The sequence below is a fragment of the Oryctolagus cuniculus genome, chromosome 5 (genome assembly GCF_051225735.1).
Source record: "Oryctolagus cuniculus isolate XC-2025 breed Fujian yellow rabbit chromosome 5, ASM5122573v1, whole genome shotgun sequence".
In the NCBI taxonomy this organism is placed as follows: domain Eukaryota; kingdom Metazoa; phylum Chordata; class Mammalia; order Lagomorpha; family Leporidae; genus Oryctolagus; species Oryctolagus cuniculus.
Window position 1 is genome coordinate 152,403,569 of NC_142871.1, and position 24,095 is coordinate 152,427,663.

General features: G+C 45.9%; 1 protein-coding gene across 7 annotated transcripts in view; it reads right to left on the bottom strand.

The window, feature by feature from the left end:
• The window catches only part of RIPOR2 (RHO family interacting cell polarization regulator 2), a 229,014-nt gene that overhangs the window by 109,735 nt on the left and 95,184 nt on the right, over positions 1-24,095 (bottom strand). For 3 of the 7 annotated variants that reach the window (XM_017344960.4, XM_008262486.5, XM_070074339.2), the window contains exon 1: positions 7,617-7,791. The exons of the other annotated variants lie outside the window; for them this stretch is intronic. In XM_017344960.4, coding sequence (XP_017200449.4) covers positions 7,617-7,677 — 61 coding nt within the window. In that variant the 5' untranslated portion in view covers positions 7,678-7,791. Of the gene's footprint in view, positions 1-7,616; positions 7,792-24,095 lie in introns of those variants that run through there. 7 annotated transcript variants of the gene reach the window in all.

Sequence of the window (24,095 nt, forward strand, 5' to 3'; positions counted from 1 at the left end):
TGGGAAAATGGAATTCAAAGATAATTTCATTTTGGTGCACAAAGTATTGAAATCCATGTATTTTTTTTCATAATATGCATTTCCACCAAGTTTTGGAAAACTCCTCACATCTGCATATTTGAATCCTTGATGCATTTTTTAAGACTTATTTATCTACTTGAAAGTCAGAGAGAGAGGGAGAAACAGAGAAAGATGAAGAGATCCTCTGTCTGCTGGTTCACTCCCCAGATGGCCTCAAAAGCCAGGGCTGGGCCAGGATGAAGCCAGGAGCCAGCAGCTTCTTGCAGGTCTCCCACGTGAGTACCAGGAGCCCTAGAACTTGGACCACTTTCCGTTGCTTTTCTCAGGTGCATTAGCAGGGAGCTGGTGTTGCAGGCGGCAGCTTTACCTGCTATGCTACACATGTTCATTAAATACCACCCCCCTGCATTGTGCTATTATGAATAGAAAAGAATCCCATCACAGGAAGCTTTCTTACTTAATGCTCTCTCTCGGGGCTTTTTTGAAGCCTGCCTTGTACGAATAAAACATTCTATTGAACAGCTCAGCCAGCTGGCTCCACTTGTGACCTGAAAGGTAGGCTGTTTTCTTCTTGTTTTCAGCTCACTACTTCATACACTGAATGAACGATTTAAAATATTCTAAGTCCAGGTGGAGGAGGATCTTCCCATGCAGTTTGAGTTGCAGAATGTACATATTTAATTAAACTTTTAACTCCCAACAATCCAAAAAAAAAAAAAAAAAGAAAGAAAGAAAGAAAAATGTGTAGTGAAAAGGTGGCACCAAACCACGTAACTTTCCAGAAGGCAGGAACTTATTTCTTTTCTTTTCATTTAAAAATGATTTTTTTTTGACAGGCAGAGTGGACAGTGAAAGAGAGAGACAGAGAGGAAGGTCTTCCTTTTTCCATTGAATCACCCTCCAATGGCCGCTGCGGCCGGCGCACCGCACTGATCTGAAGACAGGAGCCAGGTGCTTCTCCTGGTCTCCCATGCGGGTGCAGGGCCCAAGGACCTGGGCCATCCTCCACTGCACTCCCGGGCCCCAGCAGAGAGCTGGCCTGGAAGAGGGGCAACCAGGACAGAATCCGGTGCCCCGACCAGGACTAGAACCCAGTGTGCCAGTGCCGCAGGCAGAGGATTAGCCTATTGAGCTGCGGTGCCGGCAAAAATGATTATTTTTTTAGGGCTAACTCTGTAATACAGAAGGAAATGAAATGCCTACAGGGTCTTTTTTCAGTTTACTAGGTTCTCTTTTAATGAAAATTTTGATACAAGCATATTCTCTCTTTCAAGTGATAAAATAGACACCTTGCCCACCCAAAAATTCACATTTTCCATTTTAAGGTGCAAGGTTTTTATACCCTATCCAACTTTTTTTCCGTAGGTGTCTTACGCCTTAAGCAGTTGTGACACAAAGTTGAGGTATGGAAAAGTCTGGGACAGAAAGTCCACATGTGAAAGAATGATGGTAATAGAGAGAAATAATTATTCCTTTTCCTTCTGGAGTAAAATCTATCATTCTATCCGCCTTTGGATTCTCCTCCAGCATGGGCCAAGATCTCCCCCTTAAAAATGTCTAAAAGTGAGCAGGGAGGTTCTTCTCTTCTCAAAGGGCTATCCCATCTGATTAACGGGATATGTTCTGTCTACACAGCACCAAGTGGGTTGTCAGCTCACTAGGCCTGGTTTGCCTATCAACAGGCATGGAGCAGTCCAGGTTCTTCATGTGTCCCCTTCACTTTGGGTATGCAGAGGCTATGGGACCACTCCCCTGACATTCAGCCAACCACATCCATACTCAGCCTCCCCATAGACAGCACTGCACGGAGCCTGGAGCAAACTCAATGGAGAGGAGCCATGAGAATGCTCAGCGTCCTCCAGCACTCACTTTTCTGGCTTCATTTCCCTCTAGTTTCACGGGGCAGGTCAATTCATTACTTATTTCTAGTCTATCCCCTCTCCTTTCCAACTTCTCTGTGTCCCTCTTCTGGGACTTGAAACAGTCATCAGAATTCAGCTCAACTGATACCTTTTCCACCTTTAAAAACTCTTCTGAAATCAACCCAATTTTAAACATCTTAGGGGCCGGCACTGTGGCGCAGTGGCGCAGTGGGTTAACGCCCTGGCCTGAAGCGCCAGCATCCCATATGGGCTCCGGTTTGAGACCCGGCTGCTCCACTTCCGATCCAGCTCTCTGCTATGGCCTGGGAAAGCAGTAGAAGATGGCCCAAGTGCTTGGGCCCCTGCACCCGCATGGGAGACTGGGAAGAAGCTTCTGGCTCCTGGTTTTGGATTGGCCCAGCCCCAGCCATTGTGGCCATTTGGGAAAATGAACCAGCAGATGGAAGACTTCTCTTTCTCTCTCTGTCCCCCCCTCCCAGTTTTTCAATAAATAAATCTTTAAAAAAAATCTTAGCTAAAATCACAGTTTTCAGCAAACAGTCACAAGCAGAATTTAGCCATCCAAAAATAAATCAGAAGTTGTTCAAGCTGACACTTGCTAAACACAGTAAAACACCGGTGGCACAGCTAACTGGATACATGACTTTTCCTTCGTTAATAAATACATTGACTCCAGTAAGTGAAGTGGCTCCTATCAAGGAGGGAGAAGAAAGAGCAATCCTCATAACTTATTTCAATGTTTTAGCCATAACGACACGTTTTTTCTTTTCTTTTAAAATCGCCATACATACAATGGGTGTGTGTATTCTCTCAGTTTTTGGCTCCAGAAGACACATTCTAGAAGGTTCCTAAAAAATGGAGACTTAGCTGGCTGCTCATAGACATATAAAAATAAACATTTGAAATGCTTTCCTTGTAATATTGGGCCCCTTTTGGCATTGCTCTGACATAAATAAGTCACCCTGAGGTCGCCGGAGGGCGTGAATCAGAGGGGTGGGCTGGTGGCCGACAGCCTGCATAGCTTTGGTGCACCGTGCTATTTTAGTCTGTGCCCCTCAAATGACACCATCTCTTTGGCACCAGCCAAAGAAAGCTTCCTAGACATCTATGGGAAGAGAACGCTTTGCAGTAATCCCAGGCAGAGGTCATCCAGGCATGAATTACTGTGGGGAGGCCTGTGTCTGCTCCGCACCACTTGACATAGAAAGCAAGGAAAATGAGTTCCAACCAAAGCGCTGATCCAGGAATCCAGGGGTGGAAACTGATCTAAGCAGTCCGGCAAAGAGGGAAAGCAGAGCAGTCAGTTCTTTTCAACCCAGGAAACTACACCAGCTGCTCCCTATCCTTGCTCCAAAACCACTGCTTGGGTGCAGTGGAGAACCCCAGGTAATTTTTGTGAAATGGTCAACAACGTTAAATAGCAAGGATTGCATTTATCTAAGATGTACAACGCGGCAGAAACAGAACACTCCAGCTCTCTCTGGCCGGGCTCTTCCATCCTGTTTCTCTACTCTTTCTGTGGAGCCTCGCCTAGTCAGTCTGAACTTCCAGGATTTATTGGTTTTGCTCAGACTCCTGGTTGAATTTCTCTCCTTTCCTTTCTATCTTCTTTTAATTTTGGGAGGGGCAAACGTCATTCAGTAGACACTACTGAAATATACCAGATTATGACAGGCTACATAATTATTTACCTCTTTTTAAAAAACACTAGTACTTTGGTTTTTGTAAGCGGTCTTCTAAGAAAGACAAAAAGCAGGCGTTTACCCCAATTACAATTCCAGTTCTGATCGGCGTGTGTCGGTTCTCTCGCGCCTTCTGAGCTGAGGTTTCCACTGAAGCAGAACGAGCGCTAACTCCTTGGTTTGGGGAAAGGAGTGATTTGGTTAAAAAGCAGTGGCATTTTTTCCACTCATCTGTTTGTTTCTTAGAGCATCAGGCAGCTAATGGTTGAGTTGGCTGCATCTTGCTGGGTTGTCTCCATCCGGGAGAGTTTTCCCTCTCAGGGGAGGGGGACTCTATGTTCCTAGTTGGTCTGCCAGGTGCAAGGGGGCATTCCAAGATCTGGCAGAAGCTTGGAAGCTCCCCTTGGCTTTCTGAGCAAGATCTAGGCATGCAAATGTGCAGAGACTATAAGAGCCTGAGAAATACTTGGCACACATGTTGTGAACTTGCGGTGTCTTATTGTTCTAATCATTGCACTTGACGGCAGATGACTGAGCAGTGCTGCAAAGCAGGCGATGAGGACTGGGGTGTCTTGGGAGACTGTGTCGCAGCTTTAACGTGTGCCAGGGGGAAATTCTGGCTGCTGAAACACTGACTGACCAGCACGCGGCCAACTGCTGCCTCCCACACATGAGTTCTGCTCTGTTCTGGAAAGCTGGCCGAGGCCTCCCCTCTGCAAGGCCCTTCTTTCTTTTTCCAATGATGACGATGATCCTCATCATTGTTAGAGTTCTCATTCCCGTTCTCACCCATCCAGCTGTTTCCACTAATATGTATCAGATTGGCTGTCCAGATGACACAGAACAAAACCAATGAAAGCCTTTTAATTTGGTAAGCTTGAAGCAACAAGGGAGAAGAGCCTATGATTCTGAGTGCTGGTTTTTCAGTACCTTGATAATCAAATCGATCATTTTCCCAAGAAAGAGGATATTTCCTTAATAGTAACCATCTTCTAAATGACACGATGATGTTGGTAGTGGGGTTTGGAAAGCAAACCTAAGGGGGTGTGCGTGTAGAAGACAGAGTGAGAGAGAATAAATACTGAGGTCTGCGGTCGCTCTCTCTCTGATCGTACGCAAGCCTGCTCTGTAACAAGAGCAAAGTTACACATCAATGCGTCTTGGCTCTGTGAACCTCAACATTTTCTTTAACCACAGAAAACAATAGCTGATGCAAACAGGACCTCAGAAAGGCAGTTACAAAATACACTGTGAGCGTGACTTATTTTTTCTTTCCAGATTTTTATGCCATCCATAATTCTAAAATAAGTTATATATATGATATTTATATGTATATTATATAATATATACATATGATAACAGGCTTCTGAGCATTGTCCTTTGAGTTAGTAGATACTCATTGTACCAAAACCTTTTTGTTTTCTTGGTTATTAAGTGAGTAGAAGCACAGATGAAACAGACGACAAGCATGAATTATTCCAGGAAGACAGCCAAGGGCACCTCAAAAAGTTCATCGAAGAATGAAATAATAGTATGAGTTTATTTTGGTAGAATTTTTTTTCATAAAATGTGGAAAAAGCATATCATGAAAAAGTATGCATGCATTTTAAAAATTGCACCCACATAAATTTTTACACTTGTAATTCCATTTTTCAATAACTTTTAAAGGTATTCTCATATGTCACACTGCAGAAAAGATTAAGTAGAATACTGGAATTTAAAAAATGAGCTCTTAAAGAGTGCATAATCAACCCTTCTGCTTTAGGTAAAGAATGAAGCTCAAAGAGGTTAAATGACTTCCTCAAGAACCTACAACTGTGTATCAGCAGAGGCACCGTTACAATCCCGGCTCCTAACAGCTTGTCCAGTGTCTCTATCATGCTGAACCTCTGAAAAGTTACTTATAATCCTACTTTGAACCTACTACGTTAAATAGACATGTGAACAAATGCTGAATTCCCTTTAATCATAACCATTTTATAAACCCATACTTGTAAATATAGGAGAAATTCGTATCTTTTGAGTCTGTGCCATATTTTAGACATTATACTAAAGTCTTTCTCTATAGCAACATGTAATCAGCACACTGCTCCATGAAATTTGCACCCCATTTTAGTGCAAATTTAGTGGAAGAACAGAGAGATGAAACAACCTTGTAAGGGCACAGAGTGGATGGATGGACAGAGCCCAGGCACAGAGCCCAGGCAATGCACCCCGGAGGTGACCCCACCCAGAACACACTGAAGGTCAGGTGCCTGCCGGGTAAGCCTGCCCACATATTAGACAACACGAGCTGTGACTCTGTGTAAGGATTCACCAGATATTGGCCTTGCCAGGATTCTGTCCATCATCTCTAGGACTCAGTTAAATGAGATGCCCAGGTTGCAAGGGGCAATGCACCTCACAGTGAAGCTCAATGCGCGTATTCTGAGTCTGCTCTGAAGACAGTCTGTTCAACGGGATAGGCATTAGTGACCCAATACACAACTGAGGAAACCTTGTGGTACAGGCAGCCCCCGTCTCCCAGCTGGACTCCACCCCGTGGCTGTTAACCCGGAGTGTTCAGGAGACGGGTCCTACAGTTCGCTCAAGCCCGTTTTGGGGAGGTGTCCATGCTTCCCTTCAGGGTGGCGCCACACAGCACGCAGAGTGCCCCCTCAGTCTGTAGGTGGTGCTGTTTAGCACCACAGCCAGGTGGAAAGGAGAAAATCCCTCTGTGTGCAGAAATGTGGGCTGCATGGCCTGGAACCCCGTGCCTGAAGGGAGGGTCAGGTGAATAATTACCAAATTGACTCGTGCAGGCTTACCATCCTAGGTGGGAACATCTTGTGAACCCTACAGGGAGTTAGTGCCCAGGAGGGTATAACCTAGAGAAAACATTTTCAGGGAGAAGAGAGAGCTGAAGATCTTAGCCTAAAATCAAACTTCAAAGTCATGATATCTCTAAATGCCTGCCATCAAAGTAAAGCAATGCACTTGAGAATCTGGCTTGAGCAGACATTCTGCAAGTTACTTAACTTGTGATAAAATCTAAAATTATGATTTTCAATATATCTGTGGCTGGAACAAAATAATGGAAAGACTGACATGAACTGTTGACAGTAGCTATGTTCTAGATAACCAGATTACAAGGAGTTCTTATTATGTAATACTTTTTCATTGTTCTTCAGTGATTTTGTATTACTTGGTTAATCACACACACACACATATACACAGAGAAACTTACTACTGGTCCTTTAAAATATTTACTTGATAGAGATTTTTTTAATGCCTAAATGGATTCCTATGGAAATTAGCCAAATTCATGAAGTCATAGAGTCCAGATTCCCAATTATTTACGCAGTCCCAAATATAAGAAAAGATCTTGCCTGGGACCCAGCCTCATGGAATGCATTGGAAAAGGCAGCCATGGATTTCCAGCCACTCAAAATCGCAGCCCTCATAGCTAAATACCACTGCAGAGGCAATTTATGGGAGAACAACAAAGTGAGAGTGGATGATCAGATAGTGCCAGTGGGTGTCATGGAAGCTTCTAGGCTTCAGCACCCCTGCCTGGGAGAAAAGGGGCAGGGAACGGCTAATAGAGAGTGGGTGTCAATAAGTGTAAGGAAGAGTAAGAGAGTGAGAGGGAGTGAAAGATTGGGAGAGAGAGAGAGAGAGAGGAAGAGATGGGAAGTGCAGGCACACCAAGCACTGTGACAGGCATCCCTCAAGGTGTTAGACAAGACAACACAGGAGAGGAACTGGAGAGAGATTTAGGACTATCTTTCAATCTAAAGTAAATATGTATCAAGTCATGCTTTTAACAGTAAGCATTTGGAGAAACCACTCCACTCCCTTGTCCCCCCCCTTTGCCTCGTGGTCCTTGGGAGGCAGCTTGATGCCTGCAATGCCTGTCGCACTCAGAAGGCTTGATTTTCGTCATTTCACAACACTGGAGTCCTTGCCCAAGCCAGGCAAAAAGTTTCCAGCGGTGTCAACACAGAGCAAAGTAGGACCTGAATGGCTCCTGCCAGAAAGACGAGCTTACCTTCCCCGAAAATGTCATCCTCTTCGTCCAGCAGGAGCTCCTCTGCATGGAGAGACTGCATCTCGGGCAGGAGAGCGAGCACAGGCAGCCCGCGGTCAGGGCAGCCCCAGCCCCAGCTGGCCACCGCGCCCCCTCCCCAGCGACTTCCTCTCCCTGGCTTGCCCAAGCCCTGCGGGGAGGGCTGCTTCCGCACGGGGGCCCCAGGAAAGCAGTTTCATTCATACGAGCAGTCTTTTGAAGAGTGAGTGCCAGGTGGGGTAATTCTCACTGCTGAGAAGAATGAACGTTTTGGACAGGGGCTGCAGATCCGGTTGGATCTGAATGCAGTTATCACTCACAGTGTGAGCGCGGGGAATTCTGTTTCAAAGCGCCAACTTTCATATTTTCTTAAAGAGGAAGGTTGGCTCTTCGCTTTCTTGCTTATGAATTTGAACACAATGGATAGCGTTGAAGGAGAGGGGGTTCGCATTTCTCCTATCTAGGTTTTGCTTTAATGACAATTTATCTGAAAGTAAAGCGAGCCACTATGCTCAGCTGCAGCCGGCATTCGCAGGGCAGTGTTTCTGTTTCACTCAGTAATAGTTGTGTTTTTCTTTCTCTTTTAACCTCTTGCATTTGAGTATTGGAAACTTGACCGTGTTTAAACCAAATTTAACACATCTGGGTAGGCACTCATTTGCTTGATTAAATCAATGGATGGCGGCCTTCCATTTCGGAATACTTATTAACATCAGACTTTATTGTTAAAGGGGAAAGAGTGAGATGTAATTCAAAAAACAGCTTCTCTCCAAGGGAGGAGTCACCACTAAGCTTTCGCGTGAGTACCAGTGCCTGGCATGACCGTACCATGCTAATGTCTACACACACAGTATAAACAGGATTGCGTGATGTGGTGGCTTCAGCTGGGACTTTCCAGAGCTCTGTGTTGTGTAGACCTCCTGGATTCAGAGGCTCAAGAAATGCAAATAGAGGTGGTGATAAGGAGCTGTGGTCCCAAGGCGCTTATATCCGGCAACTTTACTTATTGCACGGTTTTGAAGGGGCTCCCAGTGCTGCCTTCCAACCTGAGGGACCATTCCCACCTCCTGGAACTGTGCCCTGGAAACTGCCCCGGTTTCTCCCAGAGCAGGGTGTGGATGGTGGGGCTGGAGAAGTCTAGCAGTGAGAGGCGTCACCCCAGAGGAAGTCAAGAGCACTCACTTAGTGCCAGCTGAGCACCCACAGTGCACTTGTCCCTGTGCTCATGATTGTGTGGTTCCCAAAGGGTGCAGGCTCGAGTCCTGATGGGATGTCCGATGGGTCTTAGCCGTGGCTGGAATCATCCTTGGGGTAGAGCTTGGAAATGTGTGTGGTGTTGGGTGCTGCACAATGACTGAAGGTCATTGCTAGAATTTGCTGTGTTGGTGCCTGAGGGCCAGGGTTGGCAACCTTCCTGCATTGCATGGAACAGTGGCTCAGGAAGAAGCGTCCGGCCCCAGAAACCAGCAGCACTCCCCACTGGGAAATGACCCTTCCCTGCCTTGATTGCTACTTGAATGTTTCTGGTCAAAGATCGCACTTAATGACATAAATTAAGTTAATTGAAAGGGCCCCGGATGTGGGGATCTGGATGTTGGTCACGGTCCATTTTTTGTATGGGTGGATGAGCGCTAGGTGTCTACGTGAGAGCCTCGTTACATTTCTCAGCCGTTCTCCTGTGTCCTTCAGTCTTCACAGCTTCATCAGGCGTTTGCCATCGTCTCCTCTTACAGAGGAAGTAATGAGGCTCAGAGAGCTTGAATAACTTTCTGAAGATCATGCAGATTTGTCTAACTGCAGAGTTTGCCCCGCCCCTCTTAACAGCTCCACAGGCAGCTGCCGATGGTCCAGGTTACTGTGGCTTCCCAGCGGTTCTTGGAGGTCCACAGCATCTCCCTCCCCTCCCATCTCAGAGCCAACAGGTACCATGTGAACCCTGAGAGCCCCCACCAGCCACTTCAACTGACTAACATAGCCTCTCTAGGTCTCCTTATCTTCGAATGGGTGGAATAGTGTCCTTACCACTTTCTCTGCACCTAATCATTTGTTGCAGCCGTAACCCCCATAACCCGGGATGTGAGCTTACTTGGGAACAGGGTCACTGCAGATGTAATTCATCAAATGATCGCCTATCAACCGCAGTGGAGTAGGGTGGGTCTTTAATCTGAGATAACGGTTTTATTTATAAAAAGGGAGATTTAGACAAGATAAATGCTGGGAGAATACTGTTTGAAGAGGAAGGCAAAGATCTACAGGCCAAGAACACCAGATTGGTGCTAGACTACCAGAAGGCAGGAGAGAAGCCTAGGACAGATTCTCCTCGCATTCCTTGAGAGGAGCCGACCCTGCCAACACCTTGACCTTGGACCTCCGGTCTCCAGAACTGCAAGACGATAGATTTCTGTTTAGGACACCTAGTTTGCGGTACTTTCTTATGGCAGCCCTAGCCAACAAATGCACTTGCTCACTTGGCTAATTTTGAAGATTAAAGTAGGATAATTCACGTGAAGGAGCTGACACAGCACGTGGTGCCCAGCGATACCCAGTTATAATTATTCAACTCAACCATCCCGTGGGGAAGCGAGGATTTTTTTTTGGTTGAAACTTTGATGAAGATTGAGAATGGTCAGTCCCCATGCTTTTTACAAAATCTCAAGAACCTTAGTCTCTTCTCCAATCTTGAAAACACAGCAAACACTCTCAGAGAACCAATCACAAGTGGCCCGGGAATGTAGAGCCGGAGTCCTTGTTCCTTAAAGTCGACGATCACCCCAGGGCGCTAGGACACGGACACACGACGAGTTAACAAAGGAAAATGAGTGAATTCCAGATGCACGCATCAGTACAGATGAACTTCAAAACATAATGTAGAGCTGGCGCTGCGGCTCACTAGGCTAATCCTCCACCTAGTGGCGCCGGCACACTGGGTTCTAGTCCCAGTCGTGACGCCGGATTCTTTCCCGGTTGCCCCTCTTCCAGGCCAGCTCTCTGCTGTGGCCAGGGAGTGCAGTGGAGGATGGCCCAGTGCTTGGGCCCTGCACCCCATGGGAGACTAGGAGAAGCACCTGGCTTGTGCCTTCGGATCAGTGCGGTGCGCTGGCCGCGGTGGCCACTGGAGGGTGAACCAAAGGCAAAAGGAGGACCTTTCTCTCTGTCTCTCTCTCTCTCACTATCCAATCTGCCTACCAAAAAAACAAAAACAAAAACAAAAAACAAAAGCCAGTTGGCCAGTGCCGCGGCTCACTAGGTTAAAAAACAAAAACAAAACAAAACATAATGTAGTTACATGAAAACATAAATCATATGATTGTGTCTACATAAATGTTCAAAATGGGAAAAATGAAAACAAAAAGTAAAATCGTGCTAGACGCAGTTCTAAAAGCCTCAGGTTTGCTTGTTTCTCGTACCAGTCCTATGCTGTAGGCACAGCTATCATTGTGCTATGTAACCTCACCCAAGAGGTGAAATGACCTACCTCAGGTCATGCAGCTCAAAAATGGTGGAGCAGCTGGGATTTGAGCCTTCCTTAAAGTCTATACTTCTAAGCACTACTACCCTGCCTTTCACACAGGCAGAGCATAAAGGGGTGTGCAGCTCTTTGCAGGTCCCCACCGGCAAGCACTCCCAGCCTTTGCTCACGTGGCTCCCTCTGCCTCGAAGTCTCCCCTATTCCCCTCTGTCCTACCAACTTGGGAATGTCCTCTCATTCTTTAACCCGTGGCCTTTTTCCTCTGTGAAACCTTTTCTGACATCTCCAAGTAGAAATGCTTGCCCTCCTCCCCTCGGTCAGTTATTCATTTCGCTACGTATTCATTCCTGCCCTTCACAGCCTGAGAGTAGGGGCCGTTTCTTCTTATATTTTACACCTCCTGTCCCTCAGCATAGTCCTTGATCAACATGCATTTTTAAATGAGAAAATAATGATCAAATGCATGGAAGAAAGCTCTAGTGTGAACTGAATATGAGACAGCAATAATTCTTACTTAGGAATTAGTCCTGGTATATGTGGATGAGGAAATTGTCTTCCTCTGTCCTCTTCTGTTCTATAGTCAGAGCCTGCAAATTAAACTGACCAAAGGCAGATTATCAGGAGAAAAGACATACAAAGCTCATCGATTATCTCACTAAAAAGAAGTGAACCCCCCCCCCCAAAGTGGTTAGACTTGGGCTTATATACTACTTTGACAAAGGGTAATAAATTCTGAAGAAGTGCCTAGATAAAGCAAGTGGGATGTGGAGGTGAGCTCCTAGGGGTGTGAAATTGTGAGGAAGTGACTAGGAAACGTATAGTGAGTAAGGGTTGCTATGCAGGCTCATTGAATTCACTGTCATCCCCAGTGGTTGGGAGTTATTCTTCCTGGTGTGAGAGAGGGGAACACCTTTACAAATAGAAACTCAAGGAAGAGTTATACCTTAATTTTATGCAGGAAAGAAGAAGACAGAGAGTTTTTCTTGTTTCTCAACTGCCTTCAGCTCAGAATGGTCTTTGTACTGCCATGGCATATTTTACAGGGCATATTTTGATTCCCTTCATCCATACTAGAAATGAAAGTCTAAAGCTTGGGTAACTCAGTGCTCAGTTAAGGGGGTTGTAGGTAACAGAGAGTAGCTCTGATTAGGAGTGAGTCTGGAACAGTCACCAAAGGATCTGGCTTTTCAGTAATTGTGGCAGGAAAAAAAAAAAGTATGAGACGACTGTTTTGATCAAAGACTGATTTGTGACAACCTGGGCTAAGTTTCACAACAGAACTCCTTTAAGGCCAGAAGCATAGCAACATGGGAAAGTTTTTACTCTCTAAACAGTTGGTGCCCAATTTGTGTCATGTTAGTTCTGTGAACCACAAAGAAATGCAAAGCTTTTTGATTTCAGAAAATTGACTCACCTATTTCTGTGTTCATTCATTCATTTTTTTAAAAAAGAAATAATAACAAGGGACCAGGCTTTTAGCATAGTGGTTAATGCACCTACATCCTACATCAGAGTACCTGGGTTTGATTTCAGCTCTGGCTTCTGACTCCAGCTTCCTGCTAATGCAGACCCTGGGAGGCAGTGGTGATGGCTGAAGTATCTGAGTTCCTGCCACCCGCATGGAAGATGCGGAGTAAGTTTCCAACTTCTGGCTCTTGTCCTAGCCCAGCCCTGAAGTTGCAGGCTCTTGGGGAGAGAGCCAGCAAATGGGTTTTCTCTCTCTCTTTCCCCATCTTTCTGACTCTTAAATAAAATTATAAAATTAATAATGAGTGCTCTCATTAGTCTATTTTTGCTGTTGTTGTTACTGTAACAAAATCCCTGAGGCCTGGTACTTACCAGGAAAAGAGACTGAAAGTACAAGATCAGGTGGTCCCATCTGTTAGCCTCTGGTGTGAGCCAGTCTGGCTGTATCACAACACAGTAAAGAAACAGAAAGGGAGGGGCTGGAGTTGTGGCATGGCAGGTTAAGCAGCTGCCTGTGAAACAGGCATCCCATATGAGAGCCGGGTTAAGTCCTGGCTGCTCCACGTCCAGTCTATCTACCTACTAATGTGACAGGGGAAGCAGTGGAAGATGGCTCCTACCATCCACGTGGGAGACCTTGATGGATTTCCAAGCTCATGGCTTTGTTGTGGTCACTTGGGGAGTGAACCAGCAGATGGAAGATCTCTCTTTCTCTCTCTCTGCCTCTCCTTCTCTCTCTGTGTAACTCTGACTTTCAAAAAAATGAATAAATCTTTAAAAAAATTGGAAAGAGAAATAGTCTCATACACAAAGTGACCATGCACATGGTAGCCTCATTTTATAACAGTCCACTCTGGAGAGAACTTACTCACTGTGAGGGCAGCTGAGGGCTGGAGCGGAGCAGCACTCCCAGTGACCCACTTGCTTGCACCAGGCCCTACTTTTTAAAGAATCCATGATTCAGCATTGCCACACTGAGGACCAAGCCTCTAGCACGTGAATCTTTGGGGACAAATTATATCCAAGCTATAGCAAGTATCCCCTCTGTTTCATGTATAGTCAAAAAGATTTTAGTGTGTGTAGAGGTGACTGTGTATGTGCTGTGTTGAACATATGAAAATCAATAGAACAATATTTTGTGGCATGCAATTTTAGATTATACTGATCATTGATTTATATATTAACTTGAAACATTTCTGTGTGCTTCGCTGTCTGTGAAGAAGTGTTTAGAGGGGGAAGCCCTGATTGGGGGGAAATGTCTTCCATTGTGGGCTTTTACTCAATCACAGGGGAACTTCACCATCTTCTCTCTCTATTTCTGGAGAATTTCCCAACCCCCCTAAGAGTGTTTTTCTTTTCTTTTTCTTTCTTTCTTTCCTTTCTTTCTTTCTTTTTTCTTTTTTTTTTTTTTTTTTTTTGACAGGCAGAGTGGACAGTAGAGAGAGAGAGACAGAGAGAACGGTCTTCCTTTTCCGTTGGTTCACCCCACAATGGCTGCTTTGGCCAGTGTGCTGCGGCCAGCGCACCGTGCTGATCCGAAGGCAGGAGCCAGGTGCCTCTCCTGGTCTCCCATGGGGTGCAGGGCCCAGGCACTTGGGCCATCCTCCACTGCACTCCTGGGCCCCAGCAGAGAGCTGGCCTGGAAGAGGGGCAACCGGGACAGAATCCAGCGCCCCAACCACGACTAGAACCCGGGGTGCTGGCGTTGCAAGCGGAGGATTAGCCTATTGAGCCGTGGCGCTGGCCCGAAGAGTGTTTTTCAAAACCCGATTTCCATGTATACAGACTTCAGAGCAGGGGGAAAAGAATCTGAACTAATTAGGGGTAAAGTGTCCAGAAACAGAAAGGAGAACAAAGTAGGACAGAGGAATTGAAACTGTGAAGAGTGGTTGGAATAAAAAATGAAAAAGAAAGGTAAAAAAAAGCAAAACAAAACTGCAGAGCCAAAAATAATCTTATCTTTGGGAAACTTCTAGTAAAAACGCACATAAAATGTAAAATGCTATACCCAAAGAGCTGGGACGCCACTAACTTGATTTTAACAGTGCTCCTGTTCTCATGTTGCTGAGAGAGGTGGCGACCCCATGCGACAGCAGCACTCCCAGGGCCTTTGGAAGCCTTTCTGCCCCTCCCTTGGCTTGAGGGCCATCTTTAGGCTGCAGGTGCCAGGGAAGCAGGTAGACAAGCCTGTCAAAGCCCTAGATGCTTTTCTTCAACAGGACTGAAACAATGGGAGTGACAGCCCACTCAATGAAACCGATCCTTCCACTCAAGACAGAAAAACCCAGCAAAAATCAATGCCTACGGCAAGGTTGGAGCCATGGGTTGGCAAACACTGTGGCTGCCTGAGGCAGTAACTAAGGGTTTGAGGCCAAATAATGGGCTAACCAAAAAGATTAAAGGGAAAGGATAGGGAATGAGATGTTTATGGGGGCTTGAAAAGCTCCAACATATTTTCAGAAATCTAGCTGTCCAAGCACATGTAAGGTTGTCTAACATGCAGAATTGCCATATTATATTATTTAAAGTTTCTAGTTTTCAACACAACATTATGAGAAATGCCAAGAAGCAAGTAAGTATGGTCCATACACGAAACTTTAAAAAAAAAGCCATCAATAGAACTCCCTGAAGAGGCCCAGATATTGAGCTTCCTAGACAAAGACTTTAAACTTCTATTTAAAATATGTACAAAGGGCAGTGGGCAGCTAGCCCAGTGGTTAAATGGCCCACATTTGAGTGTCTGGGTTTGATTCCTGGCTCCAGGTCTTGCCTCCGGCTTCCCACCCATGCAGATCCTGGGAGGCAGCAGTGATAGCTAAAGTAATTGGCCTCCTGCCATCCACACTGTAGGCCTGGGTTATGATCTGATCTGTTGGCTGTGGTACTGACCCTGTCCTGCTCGTTGTTAGCATCTGGTATGAACCAGACGATGGGAGCTCTTGGTCTGTTTGTCTCTCAATTACATAAAAAAGTATTAATTAAAACTAAAAAATATATTCAAAGGCTAAAAGAAACGACACCTATAGAACTCAAAGAAGATAAGAGAACAATGTATCAACAATAGATAATATCAGTAAAAAGATAAAAACTATAACACAAGCCACGTAGAAATACTGAAAAGGAGACGCATAATAAGTAACATGAAAAATTCATCACAGATTCTTAGCAGCAGATTTCAGCTGGCAGAAGAAAGAACCAGCAAACTTAAGAGAGGTTGACTGAGGTCATCCAGATTGAAGAATGGAAGTGGAAAAAGAATGAAGAAGTAACAGGGGGCCAGCGCCGTGGCTCACTAGGCTAATAATCCTCCACCTAGCAGCGCCGGCACACCGGGTTCTAGTCCCGGTCGGGGCGCCAGATTCTTTCCCCGTTGCCCCTCTTCCAGGCCAGCTCTCTGCTGTGGCCTGGGAAGGCAGTGGAGGATGGCCCAAGTGCCTGGGCCCTGCACCCCATGGGAGACCAGGAGAAGCACCTGGCTCCTGCCTTTGGATCAGCGCAGTGTGCTGGCCGCGGCAGCCATTGGAGGGTGAACCAATGGCAAAGGAAGACCTTTCTCTCTGTCTCTCTCTCTCACTGTCCACTCTGCCTGTCAAAACAAAACAAAAACAAAACAAAACAAAACAAAAAAAAGTAACTGGGGCCGGTGCTGTGGCATAGCAGGTAAAGCTGCCGCATGCAGTGTCGGCATCCCATATGGGCACCGGTTCGAGTCCCAGCTGCTCCACTTCCCATCCAGCTCTCTGTTGTGGCCTGGGAAAGCAGCAGAAGACGGCCTAAGCCCTTGGGCCCCTGCACCCACATGGGAAGAACCGGAGGAAGTGCCTGACTTCTGGCTTCAGATTGGTGCAGCTCTGGCCATTGTGGCCAATTGGGGAGTGAACCAGAGGATGGAAGACCTCTCTCTCTGCCTCTCCTTCTCTGTGTAACTCTGACTTTCAGATAAAATAAATTAAAAAAAAAAAAAAAAAGAAGTAACAGAGCTGCAGAGAACTCTGGGATAAATAACAGGAGTCTCAGAAGGAAAGGAGAGAGGAAAAAGGGGATGGAAAAAGGAAAAGAAACAATGGAGGAAACTTCCTGATTTGATGAAACATATTAATCTGTATACCTAAGAAGCTCAGGGAACTCCACGCAGGAGAAGCTCAAAGGAATCCACAGCTGGAATCATGATCCAAGTGTCAAAGGCTAAAAAGCGGAGAGAAGGTTACCACTTCAAGAGCAAAGTAACGTTCCTTATTGAGGCTGAAGGGCCTCAAGAAGACTAACAGACACTTTCTCGTTGGAAACTACAGAGGGCATTGAAAGTCCTGAAGGGGGTGGGGGGACCAAGCCTGTTAATTAGGAATTCTATAGCCAGCAAACTCATCCCTCAACAATGAAGGAGAAATGAATACGTTCCCAGGCGTGCAAAAGCTGAGGCGGTTGGTTACCAGCACACCAGCACTGTAGGAAATGTTAAGTGGAGACATGTAGGTTGAAATAAAAGGATCCTAGGTGGTGGTTTGAAGAAAAAAATAACACCAGTAGAAGTAACTGCACAGGTAAACATAAGAAACTATGAAAGTATTTATTTGGAACTCTTTTCTTCCATCTTTACAGAAGCTAAAACTTCATAAAGCAAGAATTATAAGTCTATGTTCATTGGCTTACCATGTGTAAATATGTATTTTAGACAAAATAACAGCACAAAAGGTGGGGGAGTGTATAGCTATAGAGGATCAAAATTTTTATATGCAATTGAAATCACAGTGGGATTAATCCAAACTAGATTGTTGGAAATTAAGATGTTAATTATAATCCTCAAGGCAATCACTAAGAAAATAACAATAAAAATAGTAAAAAAGTTACAAGGAAACTAATATTGCACCCTAGAAGATATCTACTTAGCAGTGAGTGACATTGAAAAAGTAACACTGTTAATTGGTAAACATTTCTTTTCATTCTCACTTGTTACTTTATATAAACATAAACTTGACTTCTCAGTGCTTACACACAGAGAGATAAAATGTAAGAATATATGCAACTAAGTCCTGCCTCACCATGGCAAAGAGCAATATTCGCCCAAGGGTAAATGAATGAATTGAATGAAAGTCAGTTCCATCCGCCTTATAAAGAGATCCATTTCCAATGAAATTGTGATTTCATGCTGGAGGATGGTCATTGTTTACCAAGATGTGTAATATATTAATAGTTTTTGATCAATTGTGTATCAATGATACTTATAATTCTATATGGGTAAAAATTTAAAACCATTTAGCTACAAGAAAAACTTTTAATATATATGTGTTTATATGTGTTTACATACACACAGCCACAGTTTTTTTCTTACTGAGAAATACAATAGCACACTAAAAGTCTTCCAAGAACAAAAGAATGTTTACATTATGAGAAAAGATAGTGCCCCAAACCTGGGCTGAAGTGGATCTTTTTGTGTGATGGTAAAAGCAGTACCTTCTGGGACATATTTAGCATTCCTAAAAAATGTTTTTAGCATTACTAAAAAATTCCTATCAATTTCCTGACCAATTTTTAATGAGATTGGAATCATTCTGGAATATTGACTTGTTTCACCTACTTTACTTTCAGTTTTTTTTTTTTTTTTTTTTTTTTTTTGACAGGCAGAGTGGACAGTGAGAGAGAGAGAGAGAAAGGTCTTCCTTTTGCCGTTGGTTCACCCTCCAATGGCCGCCACAGCTGGCACGCTGAGGCCGGCACACCGCGCTGATCCAAAGGCAGGAGCCAGGTGCTTCTCCTGGTCTCCTATGGGGTGCAGGGCCCAAGCACTTGGGCCATCCTCCACTGCCTTCCCAGGCCACAGCAGAGAGCTGGACTGGAAGAGGGGCAACCAGGACAGAATCTGGCACCCCGACTGGGACTGGAACCCGGTGTGCTGGCGCCGCTAGGTGGAGGATTAGCCTAGTGAGCTGCGGCGCCGACCTACTTTCAGTCTTATATTGGTCAACTGATTTTAAAGTAGAAATTCTTATTGTCTTGAAAAATAAAAAATATAACATCTTAATGGTCCTTTATTTTCTTGTTAAATGCCTCTATCAATAGAAATTATTTATGCTTTAACAATTAGGTTAAAATTCTATGGGGGACAGGCCGGTGCCGTGGCTCACTAGGCTAATCCTCCACCTGTGGTGCCGGTACCCCGTGTTCTAGTCCCGGTTGGGGCACCGGATTCTGTACCGGTTGCCCCTCTTCCAGGCCAGCTCTGCTGTGGCCTGGGAGTGCAGTGGAGGATGGCCCAAGCGCTTGGGCCCTGTACCGGCATGGGATACCAGGAGGAAGCACCTGGCTCCTGGCTTCAGATCTGCACAGCGTGCTGGCTGTGGCAGCCATTAGGGGGGTGAATCAACGGAAGGAAGACCTTTCTCTCTGTCTGTCTCTCTCACTGTCTAACTCTGCCTGTCAAAAAAAAAAAATTCTATGGAGAAAATGAAATGGAAACATGAATTCAACAAGAAAAAGGAATAATAGAAATATCCAAATCCCAATGGTGATATTTATATCTATCATTCTGTAAATTATATCTTTCCAAATTTTACTTAAGCTAAACATCTTTTTAGATCTGTGAAAGGCACATCGTTTTTCAAAATTTACATTAGATTTTATAAACTAGGCAGTCAGGGATCCCTGTTGCAGATTTCACACTGAGCAGAGCAGGATCAGAGCCGAACCTGGAGGCCACACACTGCCATCAGCGGTCCTTGGGAGAAGCTAAGGAAATTGGGAGCCCAATGGGGGTCTGGGTCATACAGAAGGTAGGCCTAGCAATATGAAACCCTCCAAAATCTGGAACTTTCTGAATGCTGGCATGATGCCACTGGTGGAAAATTCCATGTACTGCTCCTGTGAGGGTGAATCCGAGCTGACTCTTTATCAGGTTTCCTCTTATCCCTCCTCCCCTGCCCTATGCTTTAATGAGAGCTTCCAGGTGGTGGTGGTGGTGGGGAGATCCTCCATCTACTGGTTTGCTCCCTAAGTGTCCATGATGGCCAGGAGGCCAAAGCTAGAACCTCATTCCAGGCATCCCACGCAATTAGTAGGGACCCAGCTACTTAAGCAAACATCACTGCCTCCCTGGGTCTGCATTAACAGGACGCTGGCGTCAGGAGCTGGAACTGGGACTTGGACCCAGGTACCCTGATGCGGGATGTGGGTGTCTTAGGTTAAATTCCTATTCTGATCACTTTATAGCTCGTGTTTTGTAAAGAGAGCTGTTTAAGACTTAGTGGCGCTGATGCAGAGGGATCTGGGAAGAAGAAGAGGAAAACCTACCCTGTGGAACAAGAGAGGCAGGAGCACAGCTGATGTAAACGTGAGAGCCCTTGCAGAAGGGGAGCACACACTGAACAAGGACACTGAGGCTGCAGCCCATCTCACTACACTTCACCACAAACTGCCTGACTCCACGCCCCTCCAATGCGCAAACAGAACTGTCTTTGCCAATGTTCCCAAGCACCAGCCTTTTCTACCCAATCTGTACAACTTTCTCACGATCTCCCCATTGGGAGGCAGATTGGTGTCATACCTCATGCCTCTGTTGCTGGCCAGCTATGCATACAAACCAACCAACCCAACCTTTCTGTTCTCCAGAGACCGATGTCACGTGAGGTAGGCAGGGAGGCGGCTATCAAATAGGAGCTGAGGTCGCCAATCCTTTCCTGTATCCCTGCCTGCTCCACCCCAGCCACTCCCCCTTTCTGTGCAGTGGAAAACCACAGCTTCTGCAAAACTGCCACTTATATCTGGCACCAGCCAAAAATAGCCAACATGACTGTTGGCCGCATCCCTGCAATGACCTTTAGCTAATTAGAAGGTGATTATAATAAAATTACCATGGCTGACACTCCTACTCCCACCACATACCTGACACTGTGACACTTCTGAAATTTCCAAAAAAAAAGGTCAAGGACATGGGTAGCATTGAAGCTTTGCACCAAATTCCACTCCTGATGAAAACTCAATTAGAGCCCACCACAGACACCACTACCTTTGACTCCAGATCATATACAGAAATGGCTCCAAACTTTGGTAACTGAAACTCTTGAATACGCCTGTACTCCTTTTTGAGTGTACACGTTTGCTTCGCAGGTGAATATATTTTGCTTCTTCACCCATCTTCCTTCACCCTGTGTCTCATCCTCAAATTCTTTTTATTATTATTATTTTGACAGGCAGAGTGGACAGTGAGAGAGAGAGAGACAGAGAGAAAGGTCTTCCTTTTGCCGTTGGTTCACCCTCCAATGGCCGCCGCAGCTGGCGCACCATGCTGATCCGAAGGCAGAAGCCAGGTGCTTCTCCTGATCTCCCATGCAGGTACAGGGCCCAAGGACTTGGGCCATCCTCCACTGTACGCCCGGGCCACAGCAGAGAGCTGGACAGGAAGAGGGGCAACCGGGACAGAATCTGGCGCCCCGACCAGGACTAGAACCTTGTGTGCCGGCGCTGCAAGGTGGAGGAGTAGCCTATTGAGCCCCAGCGCCAGCCCTCAAATTCTTTCTTGCCTCAGAGACAAGAACCTAGATGCAGTCACCCCCTGACATCAGTGCAGAGCCAGTGAGGAGGAAGCAGGGGTTGAAGGTCCACCCAGACATCAGCGAGCCTTTGGAATTCCTCACTCCTACCTCCCTGTGCTTGAAGGAAGCGGTTGTATTCTCTCTCTTCTTTCTGATCCACGATGGACTAACACCTCTTTAACCACGCCTACTTCCTCTGGGGACTGTGGGAGATGAGAAGGCTGGGTGCCGACACCATGTAGATCGGACATCTTTGGGTCCTTCATGAAGAAGGTTTTAAGAGTGATTGAGACTTGCTCCAAGGCCGTGCAGTGCTTGGAGAGTGTCCTTGTTTTTACTGCCATCTGGCCATGAGCTTTCAATGTTGCTTAACCTCTCTTTCACTTACATCTTTTAAGCCTCTAGGCTTTTTGCTCCTTCAGGATGGGTGAGTGCTCCATCACACATTTGATGACATTTACTGATGAATTGCTTGGTCCCTGTGCAGTAAGCCTCTGTCATCCTCTGGCTCCCGAGAACTCGTGTTTTTGGTATATCACCATCATCACATTCCTGGCTCCAACACCTACACCACTTGACACCTTCTCCCATTGACCTTGGGGCTCCATTTTCTTTTGCTACAGTGTTACTATCTCCCATAACCATGGAAAGGCCCAGAATGCAAGGGTCAGACTGCAGACCTGGGACACGACTAATGGGGACCCTAAGAAATACTCCATTTGAGAGTACACATGTCACCAGGCATCAGTCAGGCAGTCCCAGAAATTCAGAGGCAACTCTAGAAACTGACATGGGATTGCAAACTCCCATGAACCAGGTGCGAGATAGAGCACTGGGGTCTTTAACAATGGAAAGAAGGCTGAAGAGGTGAGAAGGCTCCAGGGTGAGAAGCAACCATGCAATCAGCAAGCCCATGTGACAACAGTGGCTGTAACCAGTGTGCTGTAACCTCAGGGCCAACACAGGGGGTATCCAACCATGGATGAAAAACCCAAGAGAGAATGTTTCGGGTATGGGAAGCCAGGATATTGGCACAAGGAATGTCCCCACCTGAAAAGCTCACATGGCCCCTGTCCCCAGCATACACAAGAGAGACACTAGAAAAGGGATTGCCCTCAGCTCTGAAGGGGGGGCACTTACATGGACTGATGGGCCCCGGAACTCAGTCAGCTCCCACAACCCATACACAGCGGCCATCACAGTCCTGGAGCCCTGGGCAATTGGGATGTTGCAGGTAGTAATAACACCAATGTTCTAAATGGCACATGAGTCACCTGGCTCTTCTGAATCCCCATTCGGGACACCTGTCCTCAGAGCTGTGACATCATGGGAGGTGACGTCAAGGTCTGCTCCCCACAATTTACTTTGACCCGGGTTTGCCGATAGCAGATTTCTTCATTTCCCGAGAGTTTTTGGTGATTCAAGGATGTCTAACCCAACTTGGACAATTTCCCTACTGAAATCAAAATAGACTAGACCTTGGGTCTGGTATCAGGGTGTATCTGGATGGCCCACGCATGCTGTCCCCATCATGGTCCTCCCAATGGACAAGGCAAGGTATCCTTGTTGACACCAAGGCCCACTTAAAAGCAGAAGCCAGAGACTCCAAATTTTGATTGATAAATTTCTCAGTTCGGAAGTCCTGGTTCCATATCAGTACCTTGCAGTATCCCCTTAAGCCAGTTTTAAAACCAAATGGGAAACAATCAATGATTCAGAACATCAGGGCCATAAATTAGATTGTAATCCCACTTTATTCTCTCGTACCAAATCCCGCTACTATCCTAGCCCAGATACCTGAATTTTTGTGTTACTGTAAACTTCTCCCTAAAGAGAGATATTAAGGCCTTTCCCAGATGATGTGTTTTTCTTACTTCTTCTCGTATCTTCCTTGGGAAATTGTCACTGGCAGGAAAACCACTTAGTAAAGTTTCCCACATTAACGGCAAAAGGAGGAAGTCGTACTGTATACCATGAGGCCAGTTTGAGAACATTTGCTGTCTTGGGCAAGTTAACCCAGACTGTTGGCCACACCCTAAAGGAACTACAAGATTCTTTAGGTTCCCCAGCTAAAGTGGTCATGGACAACTAACTGACCCTGGATTACCTACAGATGGAACAGGGCAGAGGATGCATGGTGATTAATAACATCTGCTATACTTGCATGACGACAGTAGGCTCATGCAAGAAAAAATCAAAAGGACTTACAATCAAGTCAAGTAATTCCATGATTCTGGTAATGCAGTTGCTTGGCTTCTACCACCTGGGAAGCAGCAGCAAGTGTTCTCCCTTCTCTCATATGGTCCTTATTCAGGCTCCTTTTCGCCCTGTGTGTGCCTATCCTGTCAAATTTATCTCTTTCAGAATTCAACAATTTCATGTACAAATGATAACCATCCAGGAATTCTAGCCATTTCCAGTGACCAGTGGTGGGCCTCTAGCTCCTGCAGTGGACTCTTTAGACCACTTAGCCAGGGATTCTCATTCCCTGGCCAGGAAGGGACAACGCTCTGAGGCAGCATGAAGAAGTCACAGAAGATGGACTTTCCTTCCTCAGGCTCACATACAGATTAACGGATGAAAGTCTCTGATGGGGAAAGACAAAGCGGGCAAGGCAGTAGCCAGCAAAGAGGAGCTGAGGCTGCCGGACCCTCCCAGCATCCCTGCCTGGGCTGCAACCTCACCTACGCTGCAGGTGCAGACCTGCCCGCACTGCCAACCCTCCCCCCTTCCTGTACAGCAGAAAACTGTAGTTTCTGTGAAAATACTGCTCAGAATCAGCACTGACCAAAAATAGCCAATATGGCTGCCAGCTGTGTCCTTGTCATGACCTTTAGCTAATTCTACTGTCATAGTAAAATCACTGTGGCTGACACCATGACACTTCCAAGATTTCCAAGGAAGGGCAAGGAAACAGGCAGCACCGAGTCCCACTGCAAACTCCATCCCTAGTGGATATTTAATTAAACACCACCCGCTAGGCCCACAGCTCATACAAAG